This window comes from Formica exsecta, unplaced genomic scaffold (genome assembly GCF_003651465.1).
Source record: "Formica exsecta isolate Colony F162 unplaced genomic scaffold, ASM365146v1 scaffold194, whole genome shotgun sequence".
In the NCBI taxonomy this organism is placed as follows: Eukaryota; Metazoa; Arthropoda; class Insecta; order Hymenoptera; family Formicidae; genus Formica; species Formica exsecta.
Window position 1 is genome coordinate 301,314 of NW_021849240.1, and position 22,442 is coordinate 323,755.

General features: G+C 32.7%; 1 protein-coding gene across 4 annotated transcripts in view; it reads left to right on the forward strand.

Moving 5' to 3' along the window:
- Positions 1-2,644: 2,644 nt before the first annotated feature.
- Positions 2,645-22,442, forward strand: part of LOC115234080 (pleckstrin homology domain-containing family G member 5) — an 87,808-nt gene continuing 68,010 nt past the window's right edge. Inside the window, exons 1-6 of one of the 4 annotated variants that reach the window (XM_029804820.1) lie at positions 2,645-2,746; positions 8,501-8,657; positions 9,338-9,741; positions 16,760-16,850; positions 17,359-17,449; positions 21,167-21,254. In XM_029804820.1, the coding sequence (XP_029660680.1) occupies positions 2,708-2,746; positions 8,501-8,657; positions 9,338-9,741; positions 16,760-16,850; positions 17,359-17,449; positions 21,167-21,254 (870 nt within the window). In that variant the 5' untranslated portion in view covers positions 2,645-2,707. The other 3 variants (XM_029804818.1, XM_029804819.1, XM_029804821.1) reach the window with 3 other exon arrangements.

The window sequence follows — 22,442 nt, forward strand, 5'->3', positions numbered from 1 at the left end:
CGGTCGCGCGAATAAATCGAAGATCCCTTGCTGTTGGTAATAAATCGTTGAAGCATCATCAGCGTCTGCCTACCAAGGCATCACTCGTAAAATTCAACGACACACATATTGTGTCATAGGCTATATGACCGAACTTATAGCAGCGATAACCCACATTCGCTATTTATTGCATTTTAACGCGAGTGATTAAATTACAGACGAGGTCATCAAGAGCCATACATTGTTTTTTGAGGACAATCCAAAATTAAATGGAAAAATTAAACAACTGTTTGGTTACGAATTATAATTCACGTAAGCTACTGTCATTTATTTAATTTGATACGATCGAAAACATTTGATTAGTGTTTACGAAATTTAGGAAGAAAGTGATTTAATGTAAAAATTAATTTAAAAATTATGCATTATATCCGAGAAATTGCGTATAAAAAGCGAACGTTTAAAATCTAAAGTGTGTATTTATAGAAGAGTGTTTATGGATAAAAATCAAATTTACTACTTTTGGAATAATAAAGAATCTTTTTCTATTATATAGGTCAGACATTTTTTTCAATTTATGTAACATTTGAAGAAAATTTAATTCGTTAAATTGCAGTAGATATTCGAAAGCGAGATAATAATATATAATGAATATAATTATCTTTAATATTTTTTCTCAAAACTTTATCAGTTTCAAGAATATTCGCAACAGTTTTAATAATTTTTCCTTGACATGTCATTCTAAACCTCGACACCTGTGATATCGCTGGGACACAATGTCGCGCTAGCAAATTTATTTCTGCTCCTCAGTTTTCCCTTAACTGAATTATGCGTATATAATTTAAAGTATTCAAATATATATATATATATATGACGAAGCCCTTATGAAAGTCGTCGAAGGCAAAACCCGGCGAGCGTGACAGTGTGCACGGGGCTTAATCGGGTTTGCTTATTTCCACCGGTGCAATTATGTGGCAGCGCGCGCGCGCTCGCGCATAAGGGCTTATTTTATTCCTATTAGGGTAAAACTGGTAGCCGGGGACGAGGAGACGGAACGCACACTACCGTGTACCCACAATTACGTGAAATTAATTTGGGCCCCATTAGCGGTCGGCCGGGGCACTAACGATTTTCCCCAGCGGCGGACACGGTCGAACGAGGCGGCCTCTCTCTCTCTCGTGACCACATATATATATACATATATATATATATATATATATACACATATACTTGGGAGAATTATGTTGTACATATTATCATTTATCGATTAATTTATTATCTTAATTTATATCTAACTCAAAATCATATTTTACTATATAGATTCCCCGATATTTTGTTTTATATTAGTTTAATATATGGATATTTTTGTTACGATAGAAGCCGCATAATATTGATGCGGAAGAATTTTTTCTTTTAAATTAAATATGCCATTATTAGTTTAAGTGCATTATTTTACGTGCATTAATCATTGGAAAACGCTCATCGAAAAAACATTTTATTGATTTTATTAATACCACAAATGAGAACGATAGACTTCATTGAGATTTAACGTGACAAAGTGCTTTTGTACTAAAAACTTTGAGCGAGAGTCCTTTGAAAAGTCGCGAGAAAGACGACGAAAAAGTTTTTCACGAATTTTGCTTCACCGGGAGATGCAGTGGGTTTTAAGTAGACTTTACAAGCGTTTGGAAAATTTATGGTTTCCGTGGGATTTGAGCTTTGCCCCTATTTGCCTCCTAATTCCGTAGCTCGTAAAATCAAATACTTCTAATTGAATGCAAAATTCAAACTTTCGTCTTAGCAAAAATCAAGAAATGCGACGCATATGTAAATATAAATGCAATTTGCGATACACTTTGATCGCGTTAGTCGTAAGTTAACGTAAATTGGGTTTCAATTTGGACTGTATGTAAGGATAAGGATCTTGATATCTCACAACACAAACAGGACAGTTTTCCGAGCAATTAACGTAGCACGGCTGGATCAACAGTTGACGTAAAATCACAAATTATAGTTGGGAGTTAAACTTTGGAGTTTAACTCGGTGTTATAATCTGATTTTATGGAGTTATTTTGTGTTTTATAGAAAAAATAAATTAAACACACAAGTAGCAAATGTAATTGCAAAAAAGGATTATCTAAAGTCATATGAGCTTTATATGATATATTTAAATATGATTAATATCTTTTATTCACGTATAGAGAAAGATTACAATATATATAATATGTGTTTTTTTTAATATTATATATATATATATTTTTAATATTATATATATATATATATATTTTTTTTATAAATTTTTTGCATCTCTTTCTTATTTCTGAAAAATATTTCTGTAGAGTTCAGTCGGTCGATATTTGTGTTACCGATATGCCGACTCAGATAGTACTGAGTCATAGTCGTAATCATTTGGCCAATTCCATGTAACCATATTGCGGCTATAATTGAGCGCCACTGCGGTTATCCCCCTCTCTACGTACAAATGTATCTCTCCTTGTCAGTGACTCGCATTCGCGTTTTTCTCTCCCACGTGTATTTCTCTTCCTTCTCTCTCTCTCTCTCTCTCTCTTTCTCTCTCTCTCTCTTGCTCTCTCTTCCCGCAGCCAGCAAACTGCTTATCGAACCTCGCCTCACCTGTCTCCTTAATTTCTTGCTTAGTCCGTTGCCGCAATTTTTGCGCTCACACGGCGAAGCGATCGCTCGCGCGCGACCGGAAGTGCAAGTAAAAGATATGATCGAAGAAAAATCTGCTGCCGTGTATAACGACAAAGTGTGTAACCGCAAAGGCTAGCTGATAAATCTGCGAGATGCGTTCTGTTCACTCGTTTATTTTTCGCGCGATTAATAACTGAAAATATCGACTGTCATGAAAAGTCTAACTTGGGTTCAGGAAAATCAGACGAATCCATGCGGAAAATTGAAATAACGTGGAAAAGAATAGAAAATAAGTGAAGTTAGTGCAAAAGTGAAATCCAGTGGTCTAATCGAGCCTCGCGAAACTGATATTAAAGTTTCGATTTCTTTGATTTAATTAATTTTAATGTTGTTCTTTAAGTAAAGAATTTATATTAATTAATCTATCTTGGAAGTAGTAAAAAGATAATAGATCGAAATGCTCTGATTAGATCAGAGTCGGCGAAAAGTGAGATAATATCGATAAGAATCATCGCACGGTGCGTGAAAGAAATGAGTGAAGTGCGATTCAGGAAAAAAATAGAAGAGCGTTCCATTTCGTTTAATTTATTTTTGTGATGATGATCGCATAAAAAAGATTTTTTTATTGTGCATTTTTGCGACCAGATCTTATCTGAATAGATTAAAAATATGATTAGCTTCACATGCACAAAACTCACAGAAAAAAATTTTATTACACATTGATACTATCATTTTTATCGTATTTCATACGTCTCGTAATTAATATAGGACGAATATATATTATATAAAATGTATGAAAAATTTCCTGTGTACTTTTTTACTCAGAGTTTCCGAGGTATTTAAACTAATTTCTCCTTAAATATTGTAATTAAAAATGAATGAAATAATGAAAGTAATATGCAAATACATATATATATATATAAAATCCGCGGCAGATCTTCGCGGATTTCTTTCATCTTTTGAAAAATTGTATTTTATCTTAAATATCATGTGTGACTAGCTTCTTCTCTGTTTCTTCGGATCGTCTCGTTTATCAGCTACGTGGCTTATTATCAGCCATACTAATGCCGAGCTAATAATGAAGCAGCACCTTCGTCAGTCGCCAAAGCGCGGTTTTACCGTCGCGTGTCACATTTATTCTGCTCCACTGGTTACCCGAGAAAAATAAAGTCAAGAAGAAAACACCGATAAGAAAAGAGAAAATCGAAGACTGTCGCGAATGACTCTTTTTCGCTATCAAGCGTAATATGCACGTAACGTAAACTGAATTAGTGTCAGTGGAATATTTCGGTGCAATTATACGTGTGTCCTGATAACAAAATATACAAAATGATATGCGTTATGAAGCGATTAAAATCGATGGGAATTCTACGATCCGGAAAGGATCGAAATCAGTGAAAACTCAAACAACATAACGAAATATCGTGTAATCGTATGTGTAAATTATCTAAAATATTTTAAATGTTTGAGCGAGCTGCATGACGAGGTAAAAGTAGCATTCGAACTGATTTGCACTTACATTTCCAGTAGTTTACCGATAATGCAAACGATTAACGCGGTAAAAGGGAAACTTTTGCGAGTTTGCGCGGCTTCCTTTGACACGGACTTCTTTCCTAAAGGTTCTCTGGTATTTCATTTCGCGGCAAAAGTGTGAAAACGGAGCCAATAAAATCGCATAATATCTATACTTTTTCTATTTTTGCGGAGGCAAATAATGTCGGCTGAATTAATGTACGTTCAATGCAACGAGAGAAAAAAGACTCGCATCACTATTACGAATCAACTGATCGATCGAAATTTTTTTCCTGTATGGGTGTCGTACAATTGTTGATAAGTCGTAACCTTAACCGACTTTACAATCGACTCTGTACGTTATTAGCGCGACGAAAAAGAAACTTAATTTAACGGAATTATACGGAGTGAAATTGGCGAATCAAACTTGCTGTGACTATTTGTATAAAACGTTCTGTTGTACACGGCTAATGTCGGTAATTAACGAATGATCAAGCAGACGTTTAATATTGGAGAATCGCAAAAATAATATTAAAATTGTTAATAATATGAAAGTGTTTTAAAAATGTGATTATTTAATTTAAAAAATTATATTAAGACAATTTTTTTTTTTAAATCATTTTAGTTTTCCTCCAGAGATTGCATTTTTTCCATGATTGATAGATTTAATTCTCTAGATAATAATCTGCGTATATCGCAGTAAAGTATTTTCTATCTCAAGCGATTTATATATGAATGGTGTATGCGACAGGTATAAATAAATTCATTTCAAAAGATTTTAATACAAAATAAAATTCATAATCTAGATAAAAAGTAATGTATATAATAAGAGACAAAATACATTGCACATTACGTTCGCGAAATGGTTTTTTGGAAGTAACGAATTTTTAAATTGAATCTTTTTATCGCATATTATAACTTGCATAGATTCACAGATAACTATTGAATTAGTAAATTCAATTTCACATTATTTTTTTTTACGTCGGTATATGTATCAAATTGCATCCGTTACAGCGACTCATCTCTAATTCATTTCTCGGAATAATACTCGGCAAATTTTTGTTACATTTGCATTTTTTAATTTTATAAGATTTTTATTTATCCACAAAAAAAAAGATTGAATCACATTTGATTTCCGTATCAATTAAAATCACATTTTGCACATTTATTTTAACTCGCAAGTCAAGCTGCTCGTAATACTCATTATTCAATATCGAAATTGCGTTTTAATTATTTCGCCGTATCCTTCAATTTCATAGATCTGATGCATAGCACGACAAATCATTATGTAACACGTAACATATAATTTCTCTATACATGCTACAATCGCATGATAACGCATTATCTTCTTCACTTCTTGGAAAATGTACATTCCTACGATTATCTTTTCTTAAAATGCAATTTGTAAGTGTGTAAACAAACACGTGCAACAGATGAATGAAAATATTTTATTATTTTATTATCTATTATTATTTATCAATTTATATATTTAATTATTAATGAGAAATTTTAATTAAAATAGCTAATCTTTTTTTTAACTTTTTAATCCGAAAATAAAAGCTAAGAGAGAGTCATATCTTTAACAAAAATTATAAAAAAGAGAAAAATATAACATACATGGAGCAGTATTTATCTTTGATGCTTAATATCAAATTAAATGTACGTAGTGAATTATCGTGAAAATCCGTGTTTTGCCCGCGGGCGAATGTCGAGTCATGAATTTTGAGGAAATTTAATATATCGATTGCGCGAAATTTATTCCAGTAAACCCATTGCGACTGATTGTCGCGATTAAGCGCGAGGCAATGTCGGCAAATATTTGTCGAAGACATGGTTGGCTGATTCTCGAATGCATTAAACAGTGACGTCTGAGAACGCACTTTATTCCGACGACAATAATTGCCGTTACGTCGTCACGTTATTATCGTGTACAACCCGTGAACTCGCCGTGCGACCGCCTGATAACAAAACGCAGTCCGTTGCAAGCTTATCGTGGCCAGGATTAACCAGTCTTATAATCCGTTTTCTCGCCGATAATTTTGCGATATTACATATTGCAGGCGCGCAAGGCGCGCAAATTACGCGCTCCAGATATGGGATTCGACTAAGCAATTTTGCCGTAATCATGCTAATTCTGTTAGACTCAACGCTATTATTTTTGCAGAGTTGGAAAGAACGTAAAGATACAGTGTGTGGTATAATTAAACGCTTGATAACCAGCATAGATTAACAGTCTTATTCGTAACCATTTTAAACAGGGAGTCTAGGGCGAACTAAAGTGTCTGAGAAACTTGACAAGAATTTATTAACGTCAAATTAAGAAAAGATGAGCACGAAATCGAAAGTAATAAATACCTTGCGAAATATATCATTAAAATGTAGCTGTAAAATGTAGCAAACAAGCAAACTTTACTTTAAAAATTTTTTTTATTTTCGAACATATCACTAAATTTTGTTTAATTGATTGTGCAAGAAAATAAATGACATATTAAGTGACCTATGCAATATATTGAAATGTATGAAATAGTTTATAATTTCATGCGAATACGCATTCTAATGTCCAAGGCAACAAAACGAATGATAAGAATTATAATGAACAGTGCGTTAATTTCACGGGGCATAGTTGAGTACCGTTTTATCATAATTCTTGTTATAGAGAATTCTGCACAAAAGATTCGCGATTTATTGCGAATCATTCGACGAGACCGACTATTAAAAATATTACTTTTATCAACACGTAAGGATCTTCGTATTTACTGCATCGATTTAATAAGGAACAAACTTATCAAAATCATATTTTAGTCAGATTGGCTGATAAAGAAAAAATTAATAAAAGTAGATTTAAAAAAATATTTTATTTACTATTTTAAAGATCCATTGTTATAAATAATTTTTCTGTTTACGCTCAGTCTGTTTTATATTATTATATTTCTATAATATAATTTGTTCTATTCATTCACTTTAAATAGTGTTGCGAGTGAAAATAGTAATGCATCTGTGGACTCTCAGATCGCTAACGTATATATTGGACTTTGGAACAAAGCATATAATTTATAATTACGGAACGTGTGGATTGTTTCAAACAACTTCTCTAATGCGACGAAACGAAACGATGCACATGTTATTTTGCATAATTTCCGAGCCAGGAATATTCCATTAATAAGCTAACAGATAAGAGCCGCATAAAAAATGTAATAGTACATCAATCAAATGCAATGCAATCAAAATTCAAACTTTGCACATACTCTATCTTCGATGCAATTGATTGAATGATTAATAAAATAGAAGATGTGCGAATTTGTACTCTTCAGCTTGAGTAAAAAGTTATGTAGATAATTATATCACTTCTTAAAACAAATAAATGTCAGTTGCTTTGACAATTAGAATATGACGTAAATTTTGAATTTTAATATTATTGATAAATATTTTTTTATGTTACAATTAAATGGGTATTTCTTTCTACATTATGTTCTGGTATAAGTATTATAAGAGAATTAAAATTAACTTAATTTTTCTTTATGTAAAAATTGCACGTTCAATATTCTTGATAATGTTTGAATTGTTTTCGATTTGATAATGGAACAGACGTTAATTTTTCTTCAGTATGATAAGCAACGTCTTCTATTTGAGTAGTAAGTCTTGTTTTGGTAATTGGTCGTTCGATTGGAACCAAGCGATAAATTATGAACATAATGGTGAGATAACATGGGCAACATAGTAAAAGACACGGTCTTCTCTTGGTAAACGGAAAATTTGCTGGCTTGATTTCTATATATAATAATTGTAATTTTCAAATCATTTTTTTCACGCAATGTTAAGACATTTAGAACATTTTTGAAAAATAAACATTGAGAGATTTCGAAAAGCTTTCGCAAAATTGCGACACTCCAAATGGAAGCACTTTCCATTTCTTTAAAAAAACGCGCGTTCCGTAATGTCTCTCGATTCGTATCGGCTAAAAATACGGTAGGAAAATATTTAAAAAACAGTGGCAGATATGAGGTTGTAAATCGGATCAACAGGCTTAAAAGCGGTTAAGAAAGTTTTTAACTTTTGATGGCGCGATCGATTTTATCTCAACTTCCAGGCTTCGTTAAATACACGGAAAGCAAAAAGGCATGAGTGGACGCGATATTACCGATATAGTTGATACATGTTGCAACGATAACGCGTCGTTATCGAAGTGATACCATTTATAACAAAATTTACTCGGTGTGCGTAAATTGCGGCTAAAGACGTACCGTACACGATTGTGAAAAACGAAATGGAAAGTCAATGCGATTCGATCATTGATTAAAATTAAACGTGCCATAATTTGCGTTGTTCAATGTGATTATTTAAGTGCAATTGATTGTAGTGCGAGATACGTTCGAAAAAAATGACGTTGAAGAAGGAAACGAAGAGATCCTCGAAAAAAGTGGCCAAATTGAACCACAAAACGACGAATTGCATTGACGAGAGTGCAAATGTGCTGCAGCAGGAAAATCTCGCGAAGGAATGCAAACAGGAAGCAGGTGCGCAGAGTACTAAATTATTAATCGCTCTTTGCAAAATTCTTGATACATGAGAAGTGTCAGCAAAGTCTCTAGAGATATTGCTGATTTCTATCAAACGTCGAAACTGTCAAGAAAGTTATAACTTGCGTTATTAATATCTGAATCAAATCGATGTAACATCACTAACATGTCATTTTTTATAAAAAATATTCAAAATAACTTATCTGAATAATAAATTTAAATATTGTTTTTTAAGGAAGTAATCATAAATTTTGAAATCAACAATAATAATAAATTCTTATAACTTCCTTAATTGTAATTAATATTGAAACAGACATAGAGAGCAAAGTTAATGAATTATTTTATTCTGATAAGAAAACAATTAAAATTCTGTTATGGTAAATGCCGATGAGCTACGAATATGTTTATATAGCGGCTTAAAATAATTATAATGATATTTGACATGTAGAATAAAACGTATCAATTTTTTTTCAATTCTTAAAGATATATCAAGTCTTGTATAAAAGGCACATGTGTATATATTATGAGCTATATTGCAACATATATTCTCAACATATAATGCAATTGAAGAGAAATACATAGTTTCGATCGTTTCGAAGAAACCATCGCGGGTATATGTATATAAGAGAGAGAATGAGGCTCTTTTATTAATATCATCTCATCACCCGTCGAAACAGAGTGTCAAAAATCCTCTGGCGTTAAGAGACCGGCATTGAAGGAAAGCTCGTCGAAGGATGTTGACAGCTCGAGCGGGAAGCTCGAACGGCGCGCATCGTTCCGTCGGAAATTCGGCGCGCTGTTAAAAGGGAGCGCCGATTTACCGGCGGTGATAAATCGCGGTCTGCAGCCGATTAGACGCAGCTTGAGCTTCAGCAAAGATCTTCATCGCAGCCACGAGTCCTCGAAGCAGCCCTACAGGACCAACAGTATGCAGTGGTATAACAGTCTCAGCTCGCTGGCGGAGGACGAGCGCGTCGATGTGGTCGACGCTGATTATAAGAACGCGGGCGTCTCTGAACATGATGTCTTCGACGGCAGGATGCAAGTTACTAGGACGCGCAGTTTGATGGAAAAGAATCCTGTAAGGATATCCCGTTATTTTAGAAAATAAAGTCGTAAAGAATATCTGATAAGCTTTGTGAAAAAATAGCAAAGGTGCTGGAATTGACAATTCGAAGTTGCTCTCTAAAAAGATATGTCCGTAATTTTTTCTTATTTTAGAAGTGATATTTTAGGGAATATGAAATGACTAGCAACTGAGGAGAAGGGGGGAGGGAGGAGGGATCGTCAAAAATGATAGATAGATAGGATATAAAATAACAAATTAAAATTTGAAAATTCGAATCAAAATCGTAAAATTAAAATTGGAAATTATTCGTTATATACGAACAAATTTCGAGAATGTTTTTCATTTGAAAATTCGAAAAATTTCTTTTTTAATTAACATAGGTTATTAATCAAGTAATTTACGAATATCATATAGTTTCCAAATATTAAGCAAAAGCCTTATCGCATAATTTTTCTCTTCAATATTTATCTATTTCCTTTTCCTTTTCTGTCGATTAATAATGATTGATTCAATCTAATTTAAGACACGATATTAAAACATAGTAGGTGACAATTTTGACATCGTTTAATATATACTTTGCACATCATGCCGAATCAGTGCATAATTAATAGTTAAATGCGATTCTTATCGTCTTCTAGGAACTTGCGAAAGATATGCTATCTGGACTTGGATATCATTAAACTGATTCAGAAAGATTAATGAGATTCTATTCGCGCCTTTATCAGTATCCCATTACTCGCGCTGCGAATTTTTTCCTTTCCGTGCCCGCCAGAAGCTTTACACAATTTACAATTTTTTATTGGACCACAGGTTCTCGTATTTTTGAGAATTGTGTGGCATGGGGTAACTTGGCGAATTTTTCGCTTAATCATTGAATCAGATTTTCCACTCTTAGCGAATCTCAGAGGAAGCATTTTGCCGCTGTCACCCTCAATTTTTTATTCACGAGCTTCCATCTCGTAGAAAAAAAAAAAGAGAAAACTTCTACCAGAAACTTTCAGCGAGATTCTATGCTGTACATGAGCGAATCGAAATTATCAGTTTACACCATAGTTAAAATGTCAATTTATCCGATGAAGGATTTTCGATATTCACGTGCGAAAATTATCGATTAAATTAATATCAATCAAAATGTAATTATATAATAAAATGAGTGTACATATTCCAAAAATTAAAATTTAAATAAATGTTTATTAATGATTTCAATAATTTCTGATTTTGTTCGCATCGTAATATTTGTAATAATTTAATTAATCGAGATGATAATGATAATATTGAAAATTTCGGATTTACATTAGAGATTTAAAGGATTAGAGATTGATGCATGATACTGTGAAACATCTGCAGTAGAGATAAACTGCTTTTGATGCTTTCTGAATTCTAAATTTAGTTATTCGAGACTGAGAATCATAACATAAACGAGGATTTCGCGAGAAAGCGCATCCGAGATTTCTGAATTCTAACCGAAGCTATTGTTCTATACATTCTATAGGAATCCAAACATCTGAATCGCGGCTTTATGTATCAGATCTGAATCTTGCACGCGAAACTGGTTAAATTAACCATTTAACCCATTTGCATACGTATGTATCAGCATCTACATTCAGCACGATACAATCGCAATCTGTGCATATGGTTCATCAATTCACTTCTGCTCTCTTATTGACAATTTGACTTGCGAATTATCTAAATGCTGGATGATTTGCGAAAATCTAGCAATTATTCGTTGACGAGATAAACTCACTGAATTTGCAATCGACGAGAACGTATCTCAAAAATTCCATTAACACGCTGATGTAACAGTGCCATTCGTAAATCTGCAATTTATTTTATTTCAAAAACCCCCCTTATTAAAAAGCAGTTTTATAATTGCCTTAATCATTTTTTTTTTTTTTTTTTTTTACGTGATCATTTCGCAAACGATTTTTCGTTTTGATAAATATTTGGTACATTTATTCATATTCATGCAATTACAGCAAATGAATGAACCATAAGTAGTACATTAGTAAACGATGATGTAATTGGATATTAGCGGTACAAGAATAGACATTTATAAGCGAGATGAGACTCGAATGTCTCCGACGACAAGATAAATTTTAATTTCTCGCGACTCATTGCGAAAAGGCAATAATCTCATGTACTTGACAAGATAGTTGAAGTTACCTTTGCAGTCTCTTTAAATGTCTGGTGCTATTTATGTAGCTGGGTAATAAAAAATTTGCGAACGTAATGAGACTTCTGCCTCTCTTTCACCTCTCGCGTAAGTGCTTCTTGCTCTCGGAAAACTTGGCGGAAAACTCATCCTGTTTGCACGTTGAAAATTAATAGTGAGGATAGCTGTTGAATGGTGCCAAAGTTTTATAAAGTTTTTCGCAACTTATATTCTCGTCTATCGTCTTGCTGCGCATTATTTATTGTGCATTTATTATTTTTATTATCCATATATACCAAGTGCTTTTTATTAATGCAAAATACGTAAGGCATACATTGCTTTAAATTATAATGACGATTCTCTCTCTCTCTCTCCCTCTCTCTCTCTCTCTCTCTCTCTCTCCCCAAGTGCTTTGCAAAATACGTAAGGCATACATTGCTTTAAATTATAATGACGATTCTCTCTCTCTCTCTCCCTCTCTCTCTCTCTCTCTCTCTCTCTTTCTCTCTCTTTTTATTTTCAGAATTTATATAAAAAAACAAAATTGGTGCCGACTTGGCATTTTATGATACATCTAGTACGGTTGAATCGGACTTCTCATGAGACAAGTATCGAGCCAGCCTTGCGTGGAACGCATGTCGCGCGCGATTTGCGAAACGCGCACGCGGCTTGCAGAACTGTCTGCTTACGCGTTGCGCTTTGCGCGCCGTGCGCTTGCGACGAGATACCGGTTTAAAGTCCGGGACGAGGAACCGACGAAAAATTCTTGAACCGGTTCGCCGGCTGTTTCGTTTTACGCCTCGGATGTCTCGTGAGGAGAGGGACGAGGGAGAAAAATCAGCTTAGAGAGATGGACCCTGAAACGTTCAAGTCCTGCGAATCGAGACGATCCCGAGGAGGACGTCGGCGAGAGAAGAGGATGTTATGGATCCTCCTACGCGAACTGCACGGAAACGACATAATGGAAGGAAGTAGAAGGGAGATAAATGAGTTATAGAGAAGAGTACAGGCTTGCTTCGTTGTCAAACACGTTCTAAAAAGTGAAAACGATGTCTCACGTTTACAAAAGATGTGCGAGATGATAAAGTGTATAAAAGTATGATGATATAAATTTGATCGTAATGATCGAACGATATTATTATCAAGGAAATCTTTAATTTAATTTCAGATTATTAAATGTAATAATTCATGGGTATAAAAGAAATTTTAAATTTATAGAATTGTTAAGCTCTTTTATGGATATATAACGATTAAAAAATTAATTTAAAAAAATAAAGTTTTTAAAGAGCTTAATTAAATTATTAATTTGAAAAAATAAAGTTTTTAAAGAGCTTAATTAAGAAATTAATTTAAAAAAATTAAGTTTCTAAAGGGATTAAATTTTTTTCACAAAGCGTTTGAAGGAACTAACGGATTTTTCAAACATTTATCGTTTTTTAAATGTCCTAATTGATATATAAATAATAGGTTCTTTGTATCCTAATAAAAAAGCTAGTAGACTTAAAAACCAAATACAAATTGAATACATAAAACATGTTCTAAACATACTCTAAATGTCAACGTGACATAATTCTTATTTAGATTACTAATTAATATCATCTGCGATATGTGCTCAAATTGTGTCACGCGACTTTTATCTTTGCTGTCGTTATCTTTATTATGTTTCGTTATCATTCGTTAACATAACATATTAGAAGTGTTACATCTTTTTTTTTTACATGGAATTTACGCATCTACGTTTTTGCATATGACTACGGTAAGATAAAGTCGAAATAATAGAATTAGATTTTTTCTTGAGAGTATTCTTTCGCATCCGGTCCATACCGTAGCAGCTGCCCGTCGAAAACACGAGGAAACTACGCGGGCACTACGACAGGATGCGTATCCTTTCTCAGATTTTGGTCCTGAAAAACATCTTACCTGACCATGTACCGACCCGCTGCGATCCATACAGCTCGACAGTCCGTTATTGCTCCTTCACACAAATACATGACCGACTAATTCCGAGCAGAATACACAAAGCACAAACGGTAGAATTAAATATAGGCACAGGATGCGGTTAATAGAGCGGGACATGAATGAAAAGATGCTTTATTTTCGCTACGGTTGTAATATCTGATCTTTTATTATTTTCCGGAAGTCACACATCTATGTGTAGCCAATTTTTTAAAATTAATTCAAGGAAATAGGCGTTACAGGTTCAAAAATTTGGATAATTAGACAAAACAGTTAGATAGTATAAAGAAAAGTGTGTTTAATTTTATTTCCGGCTTATATTAGACTTTTTATGTTTGTGAAAGTCTCTCTTTCTCTCTGCTAAGTTTTTGTTAAAGTGACTTGAGAAATCGTTTGGCGATAATTTGCTTGGAAAATGTTGGATGTGATTAATTATAATGCGGGTGCGAGCTTTGAACGGTTAACTTTCGATTTAAATTTACGTTCTCACTGTCTCTAAATTGAGAAGGTGAAAGGCGAGAATGTATCGAATATGCACGCACGAATTTATTTTGTTTCAACGATTGAGTCTAGTGCTTGGTCAATTATAAGATATTGACTAAATCTAATTAATGCATATTATGCCAAGCGGAACGACACGATAATATGTTGACAATGTCGACACTCTTATGTTAGAAATAAATAAATTTCATATGATCTTATAACAATTTTACGTTAAAAGTCTTGTTTTCATCCACTGTTGCATTAAACCGTACTTTTCTCGTTCAGAAAGAATAAAATTTTTTAAATAATTTTCGTAATTTTTATGAAAATATTAGAAGTTAAATTTTCTCTTGTTTCAATATTCAATTAATAATAATTAACAAAAAAATATATGTACATATAAGATTACATATATTTTTCTTGCAATCAAGAGTCTTTAAAGTATTGATACTGAACGATTGCAGATGCTTATAAGAAATAATATTAAGAGTAAAAATTAGAATTTCTTTTTTTTGCTTTACCGCACAACTGTTTATTTTACGGCGACTTGGTTATCGTGATTGATAGTCATAAAATCTTGTCTACGGCATGGAAACGAAACCAAAGAATCTAGAATGTTAATGCCAAGGTTGCTTGGTCCGATCCAAGACATTGTCGATCCAAGAAATGCCATTGCCAAGGGAATCTAGTCATTATTCTAACGATTTTATCAGCAGAACAGTTATAAGGAAGCTGCGATCAATTGTTATTGATACAGCATCTGATGTATGAAATGATATAACAATTATCATAAATAATCGATAAGAAAAGTGATGCATGCAGCGAAAATAGTAATCGAGAGCGAAAAAGATCAATGGATATAACATCCAAATACATAGCTTTAGTTATAGAAAAATTAATTAAATAATAATTATAATTATAACTCTATATATATATATCCTTTTTTTTAAGAGTACCGTCACACAATTATGAAAAGTATATAGCATTAATTCAAAACTACACTTTTCAATTGAATTATAATGCATGGATAATTATCAGTAATTTTAGAATAATTAAGTATTCATACTATACTATAGGCGGTTGCATACAAATTTTCTTATGCTTCAACGAATAATTCATTAGAGAGAGATGTTAAGTATGTGTTATTATTCATTTATTAGATGCGTTAGGTGATGCTCATATTACCCAGACATGAAGCACGGATATTTGTAAAATTACTTAGAAAATTCTTACATGCAATTGTTTACAAATCATTGGTCAACGTCAAATCATAGATTACTTGCTTATCAACTTGAATACATAAAAAATCATGAAATCAAAAAATTATAATTATTAATAACAAACTATTTAATACACGATGTGTATTATATACATTAGTAATGTAATTGAAATATAAAATGAAAGAAGAATACACGCGCAATAATTAAAATAATTAAGAATTAAGAAAATTTAATGCAATAAATCTTGGTGCTGCTATGGAAATTAATGTTTTAATCGCTGTAATAAAGACAAATCATTATTAATATCCTGGTATTTTATTAAACAATTAAAATACAATAAAATATATGAAAATTGTTATATATATAGTAATGCCAAACGTTTTGCATAAAATTTTTTATTTGTGATAAACAGGATTTAATCTCTCTCTCTCTCTCTCTCTCTCTCTCTCTCTCTCTTGTAATAGTTCTTGAAACAAATTTTTTTAATTTATACTTGCTACATACAAAAAAAAATATACGGAAATACCTACATTCATAATTACTCTATTTTTCTATTATCTCTTTCTTTCTATTATAACTGCAAAATAAAAAACTTTTAGAAAAAGAAAAAACATTATTGTACAAATAATTCTTTAGAAAAAGAAGGTTACAGATTTTGCAGTTACAATACTTTGATGTCATCAAAATTCTTACAGAAGAAAAGTGATCATAAACAAATAAATATACATATATCGTGCAAAAATACAAGGAGCATAATATATTTATCTTTTTTCGTTTATCTTTGGCTATTTATTTTTTACATTTGCACTAGAAATGCTAAAGAAGACGATTTGTATCTGTACTAAAAGTTTAATATACAAAAACCTGATCGATCTCTCGGTAGAGACAGACTCTGAATAAAAAGCAAAAAGCTTTCGACCCGACCGTACTAGATCCCCTTCTTTCTAACAGGACGCAAATCTCAATTCTGGCACGGAAAAGGACAAAAAGGAAAAGCTCCGAGTATCGTGTAAATCCTTTATCGAAATCAGAAAGAGCTCGCACGCGATGACTCCTCATAACTTGCTCTTTTTCTACGATTGTTTTTTCTCCTTTCGTTGCTGGTGGGAAATCGTTTATCAATAGTGTCAGAGATGCGAGTTTACACGACTTTCTCCGAATGTATACGACACGAATTTTTAAACGGGATTTATAAAATGTTTTTATTTTCATTTTGCAGGCAACGAATCTTAGACGAAGAGTGAATACTCTCTCGCATCCGGCGGCACCTCCTTATGGACGATACAGCGATTATTACCACTCCAGTATAGGTGAATATACAACCGTTTATTATTAGTTACATGACGGTTACACAATTACTTACATAAAATACGAAACGATTAGTTTAAACAAGATTAAGTGGACAAAATATTATAACTCGATATTTTCGTTTCTCTTCATATAACTTTTTTATGTCTTTCAACATTATGTATAAATTATGCTTTTTTTTTTTAATTTTCTGTTATGACATAGTTTTAACCCTCCACTCCTATCATTTCTCTGAGTTTAGAATTAATTATCCGTTTAATTCTCATAAAGTAATTTATTGTCACAAAGTTTGTCATGCGACAAAGAACGCGCGACGAAATTTTACCTAGCTTTTTTTTTTATGAGGATATAAGAGTCAAGTCGGCTTGGCTAACTTAATTTTTCTGTATCCCTGGATTATATCCTCTTCTCTCGGACAAGATTAAGCTTTATTCTATGCGAAACTCATATAAGCGAGACGCACTGCTCGTCAACATGCCCTTTTGAGGAAGCTTTTTTATCGTGTTTCAGATCTAACTAATCCACCATACGAAGCGAGTAGTCTTCCGGCTCTGAGTCGCGCTGTCATTGACGTAGATGACATCGAAACGAGACTGTCGCTGTAAGTTTAAGTGATTTATTTCATTTACTTATTCGTATCATCAATTATTTTTATACTTAAATCTTGTACTTGTGACGTTTATAATAATTTAATTATTATATTAAATACCTTCCTATATTTGAATAATCTTTTAATTGAAAATTTGAAAGCTACACAATTTATAAAGACCATAAATTATTAATGAGAGATTTCGCATTTTGTCCCATAATTCTCGAATTTAATACTCCTCGTTTGACTGTCTAAAATACATTATAAAATTATCTCATCTCCGTTGAAAATCTTGAAGGTCAACTGTCAGAATATCAATCATTGTTTGTTTTTCTCCTATTCTCTATAATTGCTTTGTAATTGCTTGTAATACGAATTTAGGTAATTAGGAAAGTGAGAAAAAGATAAAAACAAAGAAATGGTTGCTCGTGTATTCGTTTTTAAAGATTCGTGGCGGATCCTTTTGTAAACGGAAAACGATCGTAAAATGTCGTCCATTCGCTTCCGTACGGATATTCGTGGGGCGATACTGGGTTCATTGGCAGGATAATAAATTACAGTTGAAAAGAGTGAGAGACAAGAAGACGGAAAGAGGTCAATAAACCGCCACCTGCGATAAATCACTACATTGGTCAAAGAATTGCGATGGACTCGGAAGTAATAGCGAGAACGAAAAAAAGGTTAAAAAATTCTCTTTGCTTTATTCTCGTCGTAATGCTCGAAATATTCGAATCGTATCGCATATTTTACAATTTATATTTTTAGATTGTTTCTCAAATTTTCATACTTCCTCTTTAAGCTGTCGGTTTTTTCTTTTTTTCTTTCTTTTTTTTTTTTTTTTTAAGAAACGCGTTGTCCGAGCAAAATGAATAGGTTTTCTGGAGAAGCAACTGCACGTGTAATGGTACCGAAAGTTACGAGATTGTCACAATAAATCAAGTTCTCTCGCTACAGCAATATTTATGTATTTTGTTTTCGTAAAATAAAAGCCTAAATTGGGCGAAGCATTGTTGTATATGCTTGCCATGAGAACGTGCTACTCTTCAAGATTCTATCGTTTTAAATCTTGTGCCTGAAAGTGGGACAGAGTGTAACTCAAGAATAGAAAATAAAAAATATCATAAATTTTATATGATACGTTTATCTTACAATAAATTATAAATTTATTCAAATTTCTACTGGTAGTAACTAGTTGCACTTTATTTTTTACATTTAACTTTTGAAAATATTGGCAAATTTATTCAATATATATCTGTGATTGTAAAATAAATGTCACCATAGTAAAATAAACATCTTCTAATATTAAAGTCATGAAGATTCATGAGATCGCGTCAATGTAAATCTTTTTGTCGTAATTATTGGATTTTTGCTACAATTTGGTTTCCCGATTTTGGGAACAAGCAAGGGAAGACGGAACAATTTTGAGGGGTGGAGTCGAAGCTCATCGGTATTCCTCCCCAATTTTTTCCAGTCAATGCATCACTTCGATTCTCAGTCATTATTCTTTGATATTCCACATCAGTGCTCCACCGGTATACTCGTATTTTGTTTTTTTCTTTCTTTTTTTTTTTTTTTTAAGAAACGCGTTGTCCGAGCAAAATGAATAGGTTTTCTGGAGAAGCAACTGCACGTGTAATGGTACCGAAAGTTACGAGATTGTCACAATAAATCAAGTTCTCTCGCTACAGCAATATTTATGTATTTTGTTTTCGTAAAATAAAAGCCTAAATTGGGCGAAGCATTGTTGTATATGCTTGCCATGAGAACGTGCTACTCTTCAAGATTCTATCGTTTTAAATCTTGTGCCTGAAAGTGGGACAGAGTGTAACTCAAGAATAGAAAATAAAAAATATCATAAATTTTATATGATACGTTTATCTTACAATAAATTATAAATTTATTCAAATTTCTACTGGTAGTAACTAGTTGCACTTTATTTTTTACATTTAACTTTTGAAAATATTGGCAAATTTATTCAATATATATCTGTGATTGTAAAATAAATGTCACCATAGTAAAATAAACATCTTCTAATATTAAAGTCATGAAGATTCATGAGATCGCGTCAATGTAAATCTTTTTGTCGTAATTATTGGATTTTTGCTACAATTTGGTTTCCCGATTTTGGGAACAAGCAAGGGAAGACGGAACAATTTTGAGGGGTGGAGTCGAAGCTCATCGGTATTCCTCCCCAATTTTTTCCAGTCAATGCATCACTTCGATTCTCAGTCATTATTCTTTGATATTCCACATCAGTGCTCCACCGGTCGGAGTCGAAGCTCATCGGTATTCCTCCCCAATTTTCCAGTCAATGCATCACTTCGATTCTCAGTCATTATTCTTTGATATTCCACATCAGTGCTCCACCGGTATACTCGTATTTTGTTACCTTTTTCTGACATTTATTGCCAATAAAATTTGGAAAAATACATCCTATGACAATAGCGATGTAGAAAATCAATACTCATCGATCAACTTGATTAATCATAGCAGACAAACTTTAATTTCTTGTTATCACGAAATTAATTCCATAAATATCGCGATAATTGAATTGTATTATGACTTGAAAAAATTGAAAAAACTCATATTAAATAAAACCATTTTCTCTTAGAAATTATATCGTTGATTTTCTAAAAATTATATTAGTTATTCAATATTTTTATACAAATTTTTTTTTTATTATGAAATTATCTCATTAGCTGCGTGACGATTTTTTACTTAACCGCAAAGAATAGAAAAGAAAAAATTATTGTATAATGAACAGTGCACTTTTTTAAACATTGAGTGTGAAGAAACGTGCTGAATAGCTGTCAGTATGATTTACTTTTTCTTACCAGTGTCTTACGCATTGGCGAGCATACTGAAAACGTGAAACATCATGGCTGACATTTCTATTCCATTCTTCGCAAACCTCCTCTTTCCTTTTAGATCTTCCCGGACCCAGGGCTTAACGCCTTTCCGCAAAGAAATGAAAGCAACCGTGGTAGGAAGAGTAAATGTGGAAGTGACAGATTCCGTCGCAAAGTTTTTTTCGCAAATGAAACATTTCCTCGCTCGCTCATCGTTTTAACTCGAGCTCGTTGTTATTATGATTCCTAGACGTAATGCCTTCTTTTGTGAAAAAAATTCGGTCGCATCAGTTACTACCAACTAAAGAATGTGTACAAGGATCGAATTAAGTCGCGATATTCTCGGATATTGTCGACGAGAATATTGCGTTGTGACAAAACTACTCGGTTTTTCTGGCAAATATCAAAATCTGAAAAGTATCTAGATATTGCATGCTTCCATGTAATATTACAGCATTGAAAAATATCTGTGAAGGACAGTAATTCTGCGACAAAGGAATAAAATGAAATGATAGAATTCAACAAAGATCACACAACTTACTTTTCGACAGCGACCATTTCAAGTCACACATTTTCATCTATTTAAATATAACTGAAATGATATATTTTGTGAAAACTTTTACGTTTCCTTGATTTCGTTGAAAATTCAGGCGTAAAAATGACATTGTTTGCGTCGTGAAAAGTATTAATAAACTTTGAATAGATTCTTAAAAATAAACTAAAACATGAAAATTAAATGTAACTTTGTTTCATTTAGAAAGAGAGAGACATCGAAAATATATCGATGCAATTTATCGCGTTGTTATTTTTTTTAATTTGTCACTAGATTTTTAGGAAAGTTTTTTAAAATTATTTTATCATATTTTTGGTTTCATGAAAGAGAGCAACAGGTCAGGAACGAACGGGAAAACTTGAGATCCAGCGTTCGAAAGTTATCTCCTCTGGGAAATTTCATCAAGCAACATTTGGTGAGTACGTTTTTTTATTTTCTTCGTTAAATTAATTATTCTTCGTACGGATATGCTATCTTTTTTATTCTGAGAAGATGATCCGTATAATAATCCCAGGCGTAATATAATTGAATCAATATTCCCGCTTGTACTACCGGGTGCCGGAAGAATCTTAATAAAAAAAAATTCGTCAGCTGTGCTTATAGAAAGATCAACTTGCATATATTTATTAAACGGTCATCATTAAATTCACCGAAAGAGAAACAAACCCGAACAGATATAATTTCCAAGATGTAAATATCGAATTAATATGCATACGCTATACAATATGCAAATACCGAGTAATATAAACGATCGTTTTTTTTTTTTGTGAAATGTAAATTAAATTTACCTACACATATGGTATTTATATTTAGCGAACTTGCATACGCACATGAGTATATTGTTTTTAAATAATATCAAAAAACTTATTTATTGGTTTTTTTATATATTTTTATTAAGAAAAATTTGCTTTGGAAACGATAAATAAAGTTGATTATTATTTAAAAACATTCCATGCGAAGGTTGTGTAAACTTTTATATTTAATTATCAAGACTCATTACTATTTAACATAAGAATACTGTACACGGTTTTAATTGAAAATAATATTAATCTTAATTAAATCATCATCACGTTCGCAGTACGAATATTGGAATAAACGATCTACTAAAATAATTACAAAAGTCAATCTGCAAACCGATAACTAAAGGTCAACCAATTCGTAATTTCGTCTCCCTCGTATTTATACGAAATCCGATCTCGTTCGCGAATCGGACAAGATATCTAGAAACACATGGTCAAGTTGGTATCCGAGAGATAAAGCGAAGATTTCAGTGCTCTAGACTCAGAGCGATAGACGAGTGCCGGGAGATTTACTACCAGCTGGTGAAAAGAAGGGTGAGAAAGAGATGGAATGGGCTGCGGCGAAATAAGAATAAAAGTCGCGCAATTCTACAGTGGCGGATTTATATGTGATCTAAACGGTTACTTTGGAGCGTATTTCATAAATTTCGAATCATATGTAGATTTAAAGATTCTAACTGTAGTTCCGCTTAGGGCTCCTGATGCCCTAAATCCGCCACTGCATCTCCCCCGAAGCCACCTTTCGTTTCTTCATGCCGGTTCGTTTTTTCTCTTCTCTTCGCACTGCTCTCAGACTGTCTGTG